This window comes from Spea bombifrons, chromosome 3, assembly GCF_027358695.1.
Source record: "Spea bombifrons isolate aSpeBom1 chromosome 3, aSpeBom1.2.pri, whole genome shotgun sequence".
In the NCBI taxonomy this organism is placed as follows: Eukaryota; Metazoa; Chordata; class Amphibia; order Anura; family Pelobatidae; genus Spea; species Spea bombifrons.
The window spans coordinates 79460788-79479520 of NC_071089.1; the positions used below are offsets into that span (position 1 = coordinate 79460788).

General features: G+C 36.6%; 1 protein-coding gene across 2 annotated transcripts in view; it reads right to left on the reverse strand.

The window, feature by feature from the left end:
* Window positions 1–18733, reverse strand: part of MYOM2 (myomesin 2) — a 69767-nt gene that overhangs the window by 31133 nt on the left and 19901 nt on the right. For both annotated transcript variants that reach the window (XM_053461297.1, XM_053461296.1), the window contains 10 exons: window positions 18530–18618; window positions 17488–17538; window positions 14808–14972; window positions 11142–11303; window positions 9717–9858; window positions 8288–8487; window positions 5950–6003; window positions 4806–4933; window positions 2424–2607; window positions 1067–1241 (listed from right to left, as the gene is read on the reverse strand). In XM_053461297.1, coding sequence (XP_053317272.1) covers window positions 1067–1241; window positions 2424–2607; window positions 4806–4933; window positions 5950–6003; window positions 8288–8487; window positions 9717–9858; window positions 11142–11303; window positions 14808–14972; window positions 17488–17538; window positions 18530–18618 — 1350 coding nt within the window. The remainder of the gene's footprint in view (window positions 1–1066; window positions 1242–2423; window positions 2608–4805; window positions 4934–5949; window positions 6004–8287; window positions 8488–9716; window positions 9859–11141; window positions 11304–14807; window positions 14973–17487; window positions 17539–18529; window positions 18619–18733) is intronic.

The following is an 18733-nucleotide window of genomic DNA, read 5'->3' on the forward strand; positions in this document are numbered from 1 at the left end:
CACATTAGAATATAAGAGCACTCTGTAGCCATTTCATAAGATGTGTGGGGTTTTTTTGGGTTGGAGGCTAGTTATGGTTTTTTCTTATCTAACTTAACCTCATCCTTTCCACATGGATTGTGGAAGGGGCATGAGACAGGGTCCATTGTATGGATTGTATGTATTTTAAACCCCCACCCCAATGAGCATAGGGAGAGGGAGTTTGTGGAACAAATATGCCCCCCTGAGCATTACTTACATTTTAACCACTCCAATCAATTACGAATGAGATGAAAGGGGTGAGAGGGAGGCATGACTGGGGGTTTGGGGTTTTTAGAATTTTTAAACCCCTCATCCCTATTAAATTCCCAAGTTCCATTTTAAGGTGCAGACAACCTGCAAATTAGTGAATTTGAGTTGCCTGCTTTTTTCAACCTTCATGCACTCACGTACACTCATATCTCCTGCATGTGTGTATATCCAGGTTTTTGTTAATTTTTTTTGTGAGTACTAGTGAGTTGGCTTTATTAAATTTGTGAGTTAGGTTTTTGTCCAGCTTGTGCACGTTTTCTACTGCATTCTTTGTCAACTCGTAACCACTCTCAGAGAGGCCCTGTCAACTAATATAGCTAACGTTTGGTTATATAAAGCAGTCACAAACTAGTCACTGAAGTCATCAATATCCCATTGCTTCTTACAAATACCTTGAAATATTGCCTTAAAATACCTGATTCTCTGGATTGAGCTCAAAAGCTGAAATAACTGCATAAGGGAAGTAGTTGTGATTAGGCCAAAGTCTCAGGGGTCCAGCATTTTGTGTCTCTTTTGAATGCCAGTGTTTGTAGTTCAACTGAAGAGCAGAGGGATGCGTAACGATGGATGGATGATATCATCCTAACCACACCCCTGTTAGGATATTGTAAAACTAACAGTTACATTTTATGATTCCTTTAGTATGTAACATGGGTGTTGGTTTCTGAATTCCATGCTTGTGTCTATTCTTAGCCTTTCAAATTATATTAAATCCGGTTTTGCTATGGAATGATTTTGCAGATTTAAACTGATTTGAAATAGTAAACACTCCTACCTATTATACTTAATAGGCTTATGATTGCAATGTTCCCAATGATTAGATCCAACCACTGATGAATCAATGTAGTATCCAATTAATTCTTCCTCTACTTTAGCCTTATCGAACTGTACGACTACCGATGTTCTGGTATTTCTAGATGCCAAGATACGACCAGGAGCAGATGGTACCGCTATGGAAAAAAAGAAAAAAAAAGAAAGACTATAAATTTTAGGTGAACATAAGCATAAAAACAGGAAGGAAATAAATCAAGAACCAAGTATGCTTGTACTCTTTATTGCGCGAGGAAATAAAATTTCAGGTGGAGTAAAAATAAAAACAAACATATGAGAACAAGATGATTGCAATACAAGATGTCTTAAAATAGAAGACAAGCTCTTCTGAAATAAACTGTGATTAAGGGTTTTTCAGTTCGCTGATTCAAAATGATTCAGACAACATTTTTTGATTCAGACAAATTTTTCGGTTCATTTTTGGCCCATCCATTTTCAGGCAACAGATTCAGTTTGATGCCCATTTGTTTGAGATAGAAATTGGGAAGCTTTTTTCAATTCAGAACTTCAATTTGTTGTCTGACACTCCCATTCAAGCTCACTCTCTTACACCCACACTCATTAACTCTCTCTCACACTCTCTGAATGTCTCCCTACCTTCTCTGCCCACCACTTACATGTCTTGCAACTCTGCTTCTTCTCTAGCACCCTCTTAATATTCTTGTTCTTCTTTCTTCTGTCTTCTTTCTTCATCAGAACTTCAGCAGAGATGACCTCCCGGTGAATTTCCGCAAAATTGTAGCGCTTCAAGTGGCATATACCAAATAGCAGAGATTCCATGCACACTCTCTCCCAAAATTAATTAGGAAGCTCTGCCATTTTGCTGAAGTTCACCGGGAGGTCATGTCCATGGAGATGTTGAAAGAAAGAAGACGGAAGAACAAGAAGATGCTAGAGAAGAATCGGAGCTGCAAGACAAGGAAGCAGAGAAGGTAGGGAGACATTTAGACAGCGTGAGAGAGGGAATGAGTATGTGAAAAAAACGTGAATGAGAGTGTGGGAGTGAATGAGCCCACAAATTCTGAAAGAAAATTCAAAGCTTTTTGCATTTTTTCATTTACTTTGTGGGGGTTTGCCTCGTTTTCAGAAATTTGTACGAATTGATGAAATATGCAAATTTCAAAAGTCTAATCAAAATGTTATGTCTACTTAGCTAAAAGAATCTTGTGTGTAGTTGTGGTAGTGTGCTTGAAACGGTAGAAGGTCACCTTCTTTTCCAGTGACTTAACTTTTGCATAACATAATTATATTTAATTATTGTAATTATATATATGTCAAATATGCTAATTATACCATCTTACCTAAACGTTCCTGTGCTTGTATCGGTGGGGTTATTTCTGATGGTTCACTGACACCATACTTATTTGCTGCAATCACTCTGAAATTATATGACTTTCCTTCAACTAGGTCAAATATAGCGTAACGAGGAGATCTTACTGCGATATGTGAGTTAACTCTTTGCCAGCTTCCACTGCCAACCATTGTCTGCAAAACAAAAATCCAAATATTTTCTTTGATATATCACATATCACATTGCAGAGTTTTAGAAAAAAGTTATTTTCAGTTCTGCATCCAGAGCAAACTGAATACTACTATTATTCTTTATGGATTTATATAGGCCCATCATATTCCAGAGCACTGAGGTATGGTAGAAACAAAGTCACAAGTTAATACAAAATGAAGAACAGCAGTCTCTCTAGCTTTCCAAATGTAGAAATGTGTAGCAACAGCTGGGTTATGGTGAATCTTCTGAACATCATCACCTTTAACACAGTGATGAAGCAACTGTTGAACATGAGAAAAACGAGAACTAATACTGACTGGTGAAACCAGCAGCATTTTTACAAATAGAACTGCGGGATGTATGCAGAACATTCTACCTTACATGTTTCAAGTGCCTCACATTGCATAATTACATAAAATGTTATTTAAAGAGCGCCAGCAGATTGCATAGCACAATTAGAATTTGGAGAAAATAAGCAACATTAAAACTTACAATATCCAAAATTGACAAAAACATTAACAGACCTTAAGACATGCTGGTGCAGAACTAAAAGAGGGCCCTGCTCTTGATATCTTACAATTAATGTGAAATATAGCAGTTATATGAACTGCATAATTGTTTATATGTGTTATACATATTATATAACCGTTTGTCTTAGTCTGTCAATTCTCATCTTGTCATACCCCTTGAATATATGTATTTTATTAAGCGCTGCGTAAATTGTTGGCGCTATAAAAAATAAAAGATAAAAATAATAATAATATAAAGTTATAAAAAAGTGAATACACTGTATGCTTCTTTAAATTATCATCTACGGGTCTCCTGGGGGTAATTTATGTTCAATGTGGGTTTTTTTACTGTTAAATCATATAAATCGACAATCTTCACAATAAAGACAAACAGCTGTTGATTATTAATACACAATCAAAGGCGATGAAGTGGCTAACCACATCTAAACTAAGGTCACATAAAAGGATTAAAGCAGTATGGAACAAAACTAAATAAAGAAGTGAAATGGAGTAAATAAAGAAAATACATAACAATGTAGGGTTTGTTGCCATCAGAACCTAAACAATTCTTTGGACCTTATTACATGATGGTAAGTCAAGATGAATAAGAAACATTTGGGGTGACAATTGGATATTGGAAAGTAGAAATCTATTAAGAAGTTATGACAGTTCTGTCCCGTGATATTAGGTCTTCACACTCCCACAATCATGTAGTAAATAGAGCCTTTATATCTTAAACATCTCCAACATACATTAGATTTTATTTTAATTTATGTAATCTAGTGGGGACCATGTACCATTAATAGATGACTTTATAATGGAGCTCATGGAGACTTATACAGTGGATATTTTTCTTTATCAAAGGAATACCAGAAAGCCAGTCTTCCTGGGAGAAGGACTTCTAATTTTTTTAGGAACATTGCATTAAGAAACAAACACAAATCCCTTAGTTTGATTCGTATTCATCAAAGTAAAGCCAAGTTTTAGCATAAAGTGTTACATTTGGAGTAATTGACAGAAATGTTCAATTTGAGCAACATTTGAAAGTAATTGCTCCAAACATTGCCATAGTTCACAGGGTTCTAATGACCCTTTATAGTGCATCATGTCTAAGCTTTTTATAGCAGCTTTTATGAAATAGTGTCAGTTTATTTAATGTCCCAGAAAATACAAAATATCATTTTATTCTGAAGCATTTGTATGTGTAGGGGATAGGCATGAGGGGGGTATGTATGGGCAATACACTCCCAAATTTATTTTTTTAATTTTAAGTTGTTTATTTACATTGAGCACTAGGGGTAATTCTGTGAGCTTCAGGAGAGAACATGAGAGTTTTCAGCCAACTTGCATGCTCTCTCATGCTCTTGCCCAAAAACTTGCAACATTTAAAGTCCAAGGCCCTGTCAGTTGTTTTGTGAGAGTTAGCGTGGTAAGGACATGCAGCCTCATTTGAGTGTGGACGGTTGAATAAACCCATAAATCTACAGGGTACTCCACTTTTAAGTGAATAGACAATTGTTGTGTAATATTAAATTATTTATTTTATTAAAAACCCACTTTTCCTGTAGATTGTCTAACCTTTAGAAATTCAACACTGAAAGTTATCAAGACTTACATTACATTATATTACATTTATTTATAAGCGCCGTCCGATTCTGCAGCAACTTTACCTTCTCAATGTAATACACTAGTTGATCTCTGCCACGGGGAACTGGTGGATCCCAGCTAAGCACAACATATGTTTTGCTGGTTTCTAAAGCTTGAACATTGGTGGGAGGACTAGGGATTTTGACATCACCTATAAAAAGAAACATCAATCTTGAATATCCAGAAAGACAGTGATATTTTTATCCTTTGCTTCTTATAATATATTTGCAAAATAGAGTCATAGACTATAGAGACAGCCACTCCCTTGCAATCCTAAAGCTATGTACATATATTTGTTCTCTACTGTATGGGCCATCTGAGTGTTAGGGTCATGTCTGACTGGCCCCTCTTAAAGGATTTGGACAACCTAAGAAGGTAATTGCCCATCTTCCCACCCTCCCCTGAGTGCCACACTTTAGAAGGGACAGTCCCTCTTTGAGACCCAAATTTTCACACTTTCCCCTGTCCCTCCCTTCTAGGAACAGGAATTGGTGGGTATATGTACAGCCATAATAGTGACAGTAATATGTATATGTTACTCTACACATGCAAAAAATAAAAATGAATATAATTAGCAATGTCCATAAAAAATGTTATATATAAATGAATATTTCATTAAAACAATAATATTGAAAGATATAAAATGATTTATTGCTAGGGCCTCTTCAATTAGGCAATAAAAATATTTTATAGAAATGATAACTAATAAATTATCGATATATATATATAATTCATTACAAATAAAAAAAAACATATTTTAGAAGTATGTTATAATTGAAATTATATTTTATGATTGGTTAAATAATTATTGGAAAATTATGAGCCACTGGTACATAGCCTTCTCTGATTTTTGTGTAGCACCACAGAGTGTATTTTTCAGGGGCACTTCTCTTGAAGTGGTCATATTGGAAAGTATTATATCGAAGAATAAAAAAATATACAAAATTACATAAAATTGAACAACATATGTAGCATAGCACTCAGGAAGTTACTCTAAAGAAAACCAGTCTTTTTCTGCTTTTCTCAAACGTCTCTGATGTGGTATTACTTTATAATCAGGATAATATTCTTTTTTCGGCACAGAGAAGCTAAAATATATCAGGAGAGCTGATGGAAACTTCCGTCTTCTATGTTACTAATTTCAAAAAGCTTATTAAAGTTAAATACCTTCCAAGTCATCTTGACAGATAACAATTTCACGTCCTCCATCCAGATGGATTGCTGCAGGGAAGGAAACAAAGGCCATAAGAATATTTAAATATAGGTGTTAAGTAAAGATCACATATCCTATGCAAATAGAAAGGTTATCCTTAGGCAGTTATATAAGGATCACTGACTTTTAAGTTGTATAAAATGTTCTAGATTTACTGTATGTTTTATTAAAAAGTCTCATTTTGTAGCAGAAATGTTTTATTTTATGGTCTAACTGAATACCACAATGCTGTATAGTAGGTAATAAGCACAAACATTATTGACATATTTTGCCTTGTTCAAACCAAATGAATATATGTAAGTAGCATTTTATTATTATTATAATTATTATTATTATTATTACATAATAATAAAAAAGGAAAGAAAATAGCAAACAGTGAGGAAAAGATGTCATTAGGGGAGATGGAAAAAAAATTGCCAAAGATAGAGCAAAGAAGAGAGAAGAATGAAAAAAAAGAGTAGAAACGACAGAAATCAGAGAAAAAAGGGAAAAAAAACTAAACAAAAAAAGATAGCTATAGTCAGGAAATCCAGAGAAGGAGCCCTTCCTGTAAAATTCCCCCCAGGGCCCAAGGCTCCTTAATCTGGCTTTGCATATCAGTGTCTCTCATTTTTGAATAACCTATTAAAGCAGAGAAAGCTGGGCCACTAAGGAGGATGGTGGAGCAATTTCATTATAAATAGGGCACAGCCAGAATATTCAGAATTGGATAAATCCCAAAGTAAAAGATGATGGGGCAGGGTATTCTTGCCTAGGGTACTGTTTGGTCTACATCCGACCCTGCAGTTGGGAATAAAAACCACTAACATTAAAAAAAAACATTGTTCTTTCAAAACATAACAATATTTGAATTGTTGGTTAGCATGCTGAAATCCTTCAACTTTTCCAAATTCCATAAACTTACAAATAATGGATACTGATATAGTGACACCATGAACTATATGTGTTTAAAATGTGTATTTTAATTTAACATTTTACAACAAAAAAATAAAATAAAAATCAATCTGCTTGCACTGACACATAACCCTATGATTTATGGCTATGATGGCTTAACAAGCTTGCTTTATGCTCTCTCCTAGTGGCACACAGCTTGACATCTGCTTTTAAGTTAAAGTTTATGAGAATTGTATGCACATTTTGCTTCTTCTTGGCATAGAAAGTACAACTAAAACATTCTATTGAATACAAGGTTTGGATCATACAGGATATTCAGTGTGTGACTATTGTATAAATAAAATGATAAGGGCAGAATACGTTATTACTAGTTAATCAATTATTCAGAAGATGGATGTGTATATAGGCAATTTATGTTACAGTGTCTCAGTTTTCCATTTCTAATGTTATTGTTTCTTTTTTTCATTGTAATGTTTCTGTTGTTTCTTAGTGAAATTTTACTTTTTTACTTGTTTGTATTACAATGTAATATTAATGTGTGCTCTAACTTCATAATGTGCATAGTGTTCTTTGCTGCAATGTTGTTTACAGTCTTGGCTTATATTATTTTATGTTGATTTTGAATTCTACGGTTACCTGAAAAAGTTATTTCCAGAGCAGTGAATGTAAGACTGTTTCTGTTTCTTCTTATTTCTCATACCTCAAATCTGTTTCATTCAGTTGACATGATATGAGACCGGTGGTGATATCTCTCCCAGTTGTTGGTCTAATTGTACACAATGCTCACTGCATAGTCTACTGAGCCAAGCTCTCGGACTAAAAGTTAGAGCATTAAGAGCATGATGATAAAGAGGTCACCCAGTAAAACCTGATATATCATCTGACCTTAAGCCAAATTTCTTCATTGTTCCTAACTCTTACCTGTGATAACATGAAGACTCTTGGAATGGACCATTCAAAGGTTATGTTTCAGATGCATTTTTGTTTTTGCAATTAGACATTAGTTAGTTGACAGTAATTTGTATCATCAAGCTTCACTTAATGCCCACTGCTTAGAGAAACTACTGATTGTGGCTTTTGATCAATTAATAGTGGCTGATATTTCACTAATCTAGGAAAGTAACAAGTTAACATGAACTGCTGTCAGTTTTATAGGTCATAAAATATTCATGTGGGTTAAATGTTTGATCTATAGTAAGGAATAATAAAAATATTTGGTGTAAAAGATTTTTGGGGTTTTGATGATGAGTTAGTTATTGCATTTATGTTCATTTTACAAAGTTGCTATCATATAATACATGTAATAATGTTTGAAACTGGTTAAAAAAACAGATACAACCAACAGTCTATGTGTAGACATTAAAGTCAGTTTCTGTATGTTCTCTATTAGGCACCTACTTTGTAAGCGAGTCAAATCAGCTGGATCCAGAGCAGCCACTGCCAAGGACTCTCTAGATGGTCTGCTTACACCGGCTTTATTAACCGCTCTAACACGGAAAAGATATGATCGACCTTCGAAGAGACCAGTCACGGGATATTTGCAGATCTTCACAGGAGCGTCATTGCATTGAATCCAGTTCTCAGTGCCTACCTCACACCTACAAGGATAACATTATATTTATTTAGTGAATGGTTAGTATTAGTACTGTATTTCTTTTAAAAAAAAACAATTACACAAAGTTCACGTCTACCACGCATTTTATTTACATGGCACAACATAATTTCATAGGCCTGATTAGTCCTGCATAAAAGGTGGTTTAGTCAAACTGCTAATTTGACTCTGAGAATGGAAATTCACCGTATTATACAGCATTTGTATAGCAAAGCAGACAGAGCAAATATTCTCTAGGGGGGGAACGTGTTGTGGAGTGATGTACAGTTGTGCCTTCTGGCTGCTAATGTACATTAAAAGGCAGATACTATAGTTGTGTAGACATTTTTATTATTTATTACCAGACTCCAAATACACCCCTAATTGTACTCTTCCTTCTTATAATGACTTGGGTCTCTCTTCTCTGTGGAATTCCTTTGGCCGTTCCACCACACTTTCTCCCTCATATGCAACTTTGAAAAGCTCTCTGAAAGCCCACCTTTTTAGAGAAGCGTACAACCTTTCTTCCTAACACTCTCAGCCATCATCCTAATCAAGCCATCCAACTGATCAACAACCTCAACAGATCATCTAAACACAATCAATTCATTCCAACCCACGTAGTCCTTTTCTGCTGTTTCATTTCGCTTTCCACTACTGACTAGATTGTAAGCTTGCAAGAGCAGGGCCTTCTCCCTTTGTACCAGTTTGTTATTGTGTGTGACTTTAAATTATTCCACTGATTGTAACAGCGCTACGGAACCTGCTAGCGCTATATAAATAAATGTAATGTATTATGTAATGTAATAGTTTTTTAATGTCTAGTGAAAGATCCATTCTAGGTGATGTATATAGAAAGCTACCAATGGAATGTTTCAGCCTATTGGACCAATACTTTTTTTTAGGAATAAGACATTTTTTCTAAGCTTGCACCAGAATCACTTATACTTAACTTACATTGTGCTGTGCTATGTCAACATGTAAAAGTATGATCTATGCTTTAGGAAGTTAAGCAAATATGATCATAAATAGCTTTTTATATCTGAATGACAATTGTCAGACATTATTATTATTATTAAGACTGTCCAGATTCTAAAATGAAAGGTAAAATGGGAAAGGGCAAATATAAACAGCACAAAGGCTTGAACCTGGCTTTATTGTGTGTCAATTAATGATTTAGGACTAAACAGCCAAATCTACATCTGACCGCAAAAAATAAATAAAACTTGTACATACTTATCCACAAAGTAGCCAATAACTGGAGCTTCGCTTGCTGTATTTGGTGGTTTCCATGTAACTATCACATAATCTTTGTTAGCATCATGGCATTCAACCTCCATTGGTGCACCTGGGGCCCCAGCTACCAAGGCTGCAGCATCTTAACAAGAATCAAAAAGAGGTCTTTTTTAGTAGGTTTTAAATTGATATGTTCAAATGTGTTTCTCTGTTACCTTTTTTTAGCTTGAACTGATTACCTGATTCTTCATTAACAATCTATTCCTGAAATAGTTAACCTAGCTATAAATACCTAATTAGTCATAGTATGCAAAAAGAAAGGAATAATCATACATAGCTATGGCGATGTGCCCTCTGACCAACATATCTTCAACTATGCTATGCAGTAATCATAAATATTCTTCCAAAACTAAGAAATAAATTTAATTTTGGACTTTTGTCCCATTCACCTCCAGAGATGTTTTGGTGTCATAAAATAAACTGTGAATATATTTTAAGTGCTAGGAATGCATGTTGGAGTAATTTTATCTTCCTATGCTTCTTCAGTGTATCATCAGTGTTTTATTTTTAACATGGTAGAGCGTTACCAAAAATCCTAATTAACTTCAACAGAGGTGGAGTACAAAAGTCCCTTATTAGGGCCACATATAATCCTGCAAGAAAAAAGTTAAAGTTTCTATCCCTATTGTAATTGTATTGTAATTATAAAATCAACAACTTATTATATATTTTGCTATACATCATGTTACTTCTAGAAGGGAAAGCGTAAATACATCAGGTTATGTATAATGTAAAATATGCTGTCATGGACTTTATGTACATAAACTTGTGACAGATTTGAAAAGTGTCTGGTTTCTATGTGCAACAACTGGACTTTACTAAAAGAATAACTCTTCTAATACATATTTTAACTCTATTGTTTATGTTTTATCTAAGTAGTCATGTGGGCTTATTAGAAAACCTTTCATATTTAATTTGCTTGTTAATCTGCACTAGTCAATATCTTAAATTAGGAAACATTCTGTCACTGTTGTCTTCCCGGACAATGTCTTCATTAACAGATTTATTGTCCTTCATTATTCACAGCAAAGCTGACCTTCTACTTGAGAAACTGTTGTGTAGAGAGCTACAGTTGGGAATTGTGCACGGTGTTAAATCAAGGGATTTCGCTAGAATTACTGTTACAAGATTATCTGCTTTTCAGGAAATTAAATTTGATACCATCTAGACATGAGTCTGTATTCTACAAACATATTACAAAGCATGTTAATAAACACAAGATGAACAATAGACTGAAAGTAATTACATTACTAGGTGTTCTACTACTAGCAAAATAACAACAAAAATATTTTTGGAGATTTACCCACATATCTAAATGATTATATTTGAAATAAGACACTCCAATATTAGAATGGAAAAAAATACCGGCCACGAAGAGGAATCCGCTGTGCTGATTGACACCACCCCTTGTGATTATTCTTACAGTGTACAGCCCTTCATCATCCTTATTCAAATGTTTAAGTGTCAGGGTGGTGCGCCCCTCTCCAAAATGCAACTGGTTCCACTTGGAATCTTTGAGTAATACGTCTGAAATGTAAATCATTAGAGTCATTATTTGTTGAAACAGGAACTTTGTTAAGATAATGAGTAAAATGACAAAAACAGTAGAACATTGTCTCAAAATAATCAGCATTTGTCATTTCCCATGTAAATGTTTCTCAATAGTTATATGCCTTTTCTGTATAATATGTATCTCAGTTGAAATCCTGATGCATTTATATATTGTTATGGCTAAAGAAAAACAATTTGGGTATAGGAGGCAAAATTATGTCTACTGCATGGACATGTACTATGATGTGGAAGCCACAATAGTAGCAAGTACAGTATATCCGACTTGTTCCCTATGATGCTTCATTTCAACAGCATCTTTGTGAGCCCCAACGATAAAACCAGGCTGATTCTTAATTAACCTGAACAATTTGGAAAAACTATTGCATCTGTGTATCATCTAAGCAGGTACAGAGCGAATTGGCACGATGAAAAGTTTAATACATATTAAAATGAATGCCCCCCTGAACCAACGGGGAAGGAGAGTATGACTGCTGGTCTATGCAGGAATGCTTTTTGTACCTCTCATTCGTTGGTCATGTTTACAACTTTGTATCAAGCACAGGGGCGGGCTGGGCCGGGGGGCAGGGGGGCAATTGCCCCCCAGGCCGCCCTAAATCCGGGCCGGTGGGCCGGATGGACGACCGGCAGACGAGCATTCAATGCGGCTGTGGCCGCAAAGTTAAAAACTAAGCGGCCGCGAGCAGGATTGAATGCGGCCGTCATGCGTACCTGGCGGGGGGGGCAGTCCGCCCCGGCTGCCGCTCATCTGAGGGGTGCCACCGTGCCGAAACGCCTTCAGAAACGATGCACGCGGCAACTGTGGCTGTGCGCCGGGACTTGATGTCAAATCCCGGCGCACAACACTGAAGCCACGCCCACCATCTTCCGCGCTCGGTGCACAGGACAGGAAGAAGAAGAAGAAGAAGAGGAGGAAAAGTGAGAGTGAAAGAAGAAAAGGTAGGAGAGAGTGGATTAGTAAGTGTGTGAGAGTGATGGGTGTTATGCTGAATGTAAGTGTGTGAGAGTGATGGGTGTTATGCCGAATGTAAGTGTGTGAGAGTGATGGGTGTTATGCCGAATGTAAGTGTGTTAGAGTGATGGGTGTTATGCTGAATGTAAGTGTGTGAGAGTGATGGGTGTTATGCTGAATGTAAGTGTGTGAGAGTGATGGGTGTTATGCTGAATGTAAGTGTGTGAGAGTGATGGGTGTTATGCTGAATGTAAGTGTGTTAGAGTGATGGGTGTTATGCCTAATGTAAGTGTGTGAGAGTGATGGGTGTTATGCTGAATGTAAGTGTGTGAGAGTGATGGGTGTTATGCTGAATGTAAGTGTGTGAGAGTGATGGGTGTTATGCTGAATGTAAGTGTGTGAGAGTGATCGGTGTTATGCCTAATGTAAGTGTGTGAGAGTGATGGGTGTTATGCTGAATGTAAGTGTGTGAGAGTGATGGGTGTTCTGCTGAATGTAAGTGTGTGAGAGTGATGGGTGTTATGTTGAATGTAAGTGTGTGAGAGTGATGGGTGTTATGCTGAATGTAAGTGTGTGAGAGATGGGTGTTATGCCTAATGTAAGTGTGTGAGAGTGATGGGTGTTATGCTGAATGTAAGTGTGTGAGAGTGATGGGTGCTATGCTGAATGTTTGTGAATGAGGGTTTCAGATAGCATGGATGTGTAAGTGTTGGGGGATAGCTTGGCATAGGGAGTCCGTAATCACATTCCTTTCATGCCCAGATTCCAGCATGTAGTGGCTGCCTAGGCATGATAGGAGTGTGATTGCTGTTATAACTTATTTTTTGGTCCAACTTCGGTGTGTTAACACTTTTATTGGACAGAATAATTCAATGACAGTATTAATATATATATAACAGCAATCACACTCCTATCATGCTAAGTCAGCCAGCACATGCTAGAACCTGGGCATGATAGGATTGTGATTGTTGTTATATACATGTGTATATATATATATATATATATATATATATAATGTTAATATTGTTGTTGATTTTTTTGTCTAATTTTGGTGTTACTTTTACTAAGTATTTTAAAGTTGTTGTTTTTTTGTTTTTTTTTTTCAGTTTTGGCCAAGTGAATGCTGAATTTTTAGTTTCAGTCCAGAATTTTCATTTCAGTGCATCCCTACTATATACTATGCCAGTCACTAAAGTGGTAAGCCTACACCACATCAATGTTTGGCTTAGTATATAGTGATAGGGGTTGTCAGTGTCTGGCTCAATGTATAGGCACACATTGACGGTGGTGCTGCGTAATCCCTAAGTATATAATGATAACAGTTATCCTGTACCCCTGTCAATGTTTGCCTAACCATAGAAACTATGCAGTTTTAAAGTGTGTGTGTGGGGGGGGTGCCACATACAGGGTCTGCCACAGGTGCCAAATACTCTAGGTACGCCCCTGCATCATGCAGCTGTCAGACCCAACGGCCATTCCTCAGCTCCTCTTCCCACTTCTTAAAAGGGGTGTGATGAAGAGCTGAGGCATGCGGTGTGTGCACGCCGGCCACTTTAATTTCATTAGGCGCTGGTGGAGTGACTGCCGCACGACGGCCACTTTCAATGTCGCTCGCAGCCGCTTTGATGGTGCAATGGGCCAGTTGACTAGACTTCCCCCCCAGGCCTTAGGCTGCCAGCCCTCCCCTGATCAAGCAGGTACTATATATAAACAGAGGTGGCACTTTCTTAGTTACGTTTTAACCAGGATCAGGCAGGGAGAAGATCTGAAACTTTAGTAATGGATTTCTAGGAAGACTAATATTGGTAATTCCGCAACAGCGGAAATTGGGAAAGTCCAAGCGAGTGGTGGCCAATACAACTGGTTTGAAGCTTTTGGTGAATATGATGGATGTACCTACCTGACATGCTAGAGGACGTCACCTGGCAGTGGCTTATTCCTCAATTTCTCTAGTCATTAATATGCATTAATATTCACAGCTGCAGATTGTTGTCACATTGCCAGTGCCTAAGAGGACTATATGGTACCTGCAACTGCGGATATTGGGAGAGACCAGGCCAGTGTGGGCTGATGAGCAAAACTGGTGTGAAGCTCTTGGTGTATTCGTTGGGTGTAACTGCATGATGTGCTAAATCAGCCATCAGCTGGCAGGTGGTTAATGTCCTCAAGCTGGTCTGGCAGTGAATATTTGGTCAATAAAGCTGTAACCAAGCCTTTGCCCACAAGGTGTCTTATTGGGGAAGAGTAAAGTTATTCTAAGGATATCTGTATGGATGTTATAAGCCTACGCAGTCATGGGGTCTCTGACAGCTCAGGGATGCTCAGTGTTCTGTCTTGTGGAGGTGCTCATAATTCCTTTGGGGTTTAGCTATGATAAAACTTGAACATAACTTGAAACATGTAATTAATGCCAATATTTAACTCTACCGCCAATATTTTTCTAACACCAGATTTCCATTGGCTGCTTGTAGTTCTCCTATACACTTATACTAGTATTAGATTGCACTTACCATCTCTATACCATTCTGGCCGTGGCTGTAGTCTACTGATATCAGGAGTTAAAAGCACAGAACAAGATAAGGTGATTGTTTGACCTTCAACCCCAAATGTCACACCAAACTTTTCCAAGAACTGGACGTCAATATGGGCGAAAGAAAGTGCAGCTGACAAAGGTACTGTAGTAGAAAAAAAAGTTTATTAATATTTAATTGTAACATGTTAAATATATATCAATTTACATAGAATTATTAAAAATTACTCAAAACTCCAATGATCATTAGCTGGAACAAAACCTTTAATCATCTAGCCTTGAGTCAAGTCCTAGAGTTGGCCCTTTGTGTTTGCATTCATATGTCTGTTATGTTCTATCTTTTTTACTTATCGTGCTAGTACCAAGCCGAAAGGTAATTGCCTGAAACCTCTCGTGTCTGCCTCTGAGTTACAGTATAATGGTTGCTTGCCTATGTGTTTTTCTTGACTTGTTCCTTGTGCTGGTTGTCTGCTACTTTGTACCTCTCTGATTATTGGTCTTCATAAATCCACACCCATTTGGATTGTGGCATTTTCAAATAAATCAAAGAACATTTTCCTTATTTTTGGATTGGGTGACCTCACAAGGGGATCATGGACACCCAGCTGGGCCACAGTGATTTATACAGGTTGGGGGGGGGGTCAGAAAACCATCACAAAATGGTATGTCCAGCAAGGAAGCAAGAGCTTGGGTACATAACTCTATGTTCCTCTTCCCTTATGCATATGGAAGTAGTGTGTCAGGGAGCAGAAAAAAACAGAGGCGCATGCTTGTGGAATTGGAATACATGAGGTCAGAAGGGAGAAACAGGGGTCAAAATAAACTATGGTTATAGCTTCAACAAAGACCTTTTTGTTGAAACACGATATCTGCAAAATAGATTAGAATCTTTTGGGTATCTAAGTAAAAGCAAAGTAATTAAAACGATAAGGTAATACCTTCTTTACTTAGGTACAACAAAGAGAGAACTTACAGCTGGAAGGACTACTACGTTTTCAGTAGCATGAGATCACATTGATTTTCAACATTATCCAAAATGACACGTAACATCTGCTGTATGGTGCGGCTAAATGTGTTTAACAGTTGTGTATCATTACAAATTGTCAAACGCTGCTTACAGAACTATAGCAAATTTAGTACAAGAGGTGTTTTTCATCAATGTCTTATTAATTTTGTCTACAAATCAATCTCTTCTCATGGATTGACTTTTCATGCATGTTTTAAATTTGCTCTATTCATCATTTCACTTAGAGGAAAAAAATGAGAACGCCTTCCATAAATCCATCAGTGTTCTTCTAGACATGAATAAAACTGAGAAGATATATGTTTCCTGCTGGTAAGTAATACTATCACGAATGGTTCCGTGATGAATTAGCCTGTGAGATGCCTTTTTCACAGAAATAGTCTGGCGTACTGTATGTGTTTTAGCAGTTTTTGCCACCGTATTGTGTTTCATGTTAAACTATAGCGCTATTAAAATGCCAATTTGGTTCATATGATATGGACGTTTATTACTCAATGACTAAAATAAAATTAACTACAAAATGTTGCATGCATGGATTTGAAATTCATGTGATAGACAGTGATGGATCCTCATATGCTAAAATTATACCATAGTCTTATACAGCATTTATTGATTAATATATTTTTTTATATTTTATGGAAATTGCATACTCCTCAAGTAGCTATATAACAGCCGCATATAAATGTGCACACATGAAAATACGAAATTTAGAATAATATGACATTGATGTATTGAGCTCAAAGTTCAATATTCAATTTTTTTCTTTTATACTTACAATGTGTCTACAGGAAATAAATGATTTCAATTTTTTCAACAAATATTTTTGTTTTGGATTGATACTATTGAAAAATGAATACATATCTGAAAAGGTACTACAGTATGTGTGTTTACATATCATATTATTGGCGACATCTAACAAAATTAAATTCTATAATAATAATAATCAAAAATGTGACATATACAGTAATTTCTGCTTTACATATATCTGGGATGTCCTAAAGTCATTGATTGCTAGATCTTTTTGTGCTCAGTTCATCTGGTTTGTGACTCTTATTAGTTTGGGCTGTGTGTATAGGCCTAGTTAGACTGGAGTAATGTTGTTTCTTCTCATGACTAGGAACTCATTGGATGTCTTCTGGAGGCTCTATGTATGGCAGCTGATTGACAGGCCTCCTGGGCAGAATTTTAATCTCTGGTGGGGGCCTTTAGCCATAGTTGCCAACAGTCCTGAACAGCCAACAGCCTAAACAATGGTAAATGAGTTTCAAATACCCAGTATCTGTACTAGGTAGCCTGGAGTCCAATGTTGCAGGATCACGCACCACCGGTAATACCACCTACTTTAGAGTCCACAACCTTTTTGTCCCCGGACACATGGAGCAAAGGTTGGCAAGTATGCCTTTAGTTAAGCCATGCTTTGCCCGCTTCCCACCCATTGCCCCTTTTCATTTGTGGCTATTAACAGTTAAGTGCATGAATACACACTTTCACTGGGTATTACTTTCATGTATTTTGTAAAGAAAAACAAAGCTTGGTACTAGTATATTTGCTTAGGAGTTTACCAGCTAACCTGAAAATGAAATGACATTAAGTATACACAGGAAATAGCATTCAATGGTTTTCCAGGTTTACTTACGACTGACTGGTATTGAAACAGAGCGTAGTGGATCTTCATCACCTCTAAAGCCTTTAAAACGATACATTAGATAATTAGTGCATGTTCGGTTCAAATAGTAGTGAGTTTGTTAAAGTAAGAAATAGATGATACAGAAGTACTGTATATTGCTGCAAAACATTAGAACCCAGATGTAACAATAAAGGAGCCTTTTGGCTTTCTTGCTCCTAAGATTTGACCAATTATAGGTAACTATAGGTAATCCAAAATCATTTTATATTATATTATAGAAAAGAAGATTATTTAATACAGTAATTTTCTATGTTTAAAAGGTTAACCAGGATTAAATGTATACAAACATCCTTGGATACCCAAGTGCCGGAGTGTCAGAAATTGGCTCTCCTAAACATGTCCCACACCAGCACAGAAATCGACAGAAATGGTGGTGGCTAAAATTGGAAGAATTCACACCAACCTTAGGTGCAAGAGGTCTTAGAACTGATGGGCCACATATGTCAGGCTGAAAGGGCATTTCATAATGCCCAGAATCAGTAAAATAAGTTCCTAACCCTATGGGATCCATAGAGTGATGAGTGAGGATGAGGTAACCGATTGGTGCGAGACCTATTTTGGGTTAGCTTACTGACAGATCAATAGACACATGGCAATTAGCGCAGAGGTTTCCCTTTACCCTTCCATTTTTTAATTTTTATTTATTTTTTCTGAAGGCATGTAAGCACTTACGGTGCAGATTTTTTATAGAGCAGAATTGGAGGATGTTGCTCCGTCTTTTGAATCTTAAAATTGTTAAAATTGCTACTACTTCTGTAGTCACAGCACTGTAGAGATTGGAGGAAACTATGTTCTTGCATGTTGAATTGCATTATGTTCCCCTTTTTTCCTTCTGTACCCACAATATTTCATTTGTATACTCAAAACCAATAAAGACGATATTACCAAAAAAATGTATGCAAGCTCCCAGGTACTAGGTCTTCCCCGTATTAGCATGCTTATACCCTTTTTTCCTTAAAACCCATAAAACAATATGTTACTGGGTACTCACGTTTTACGATAACAGCTGCATTGGTGGAAGACTGTCCGTGAATATTTGTTGCTACAGCTGTATAAGTAGCAGTGTCGTTAAAATTGGTTCTAAAAGGAAATAGAACAAAGATCGTTATTGTACGGCATTTAAACCACAATACTGAAATACGGTCAGTTGTAACCCAGTTAAAACATATCTTATCTTATAGGAAGGGTTTGAATA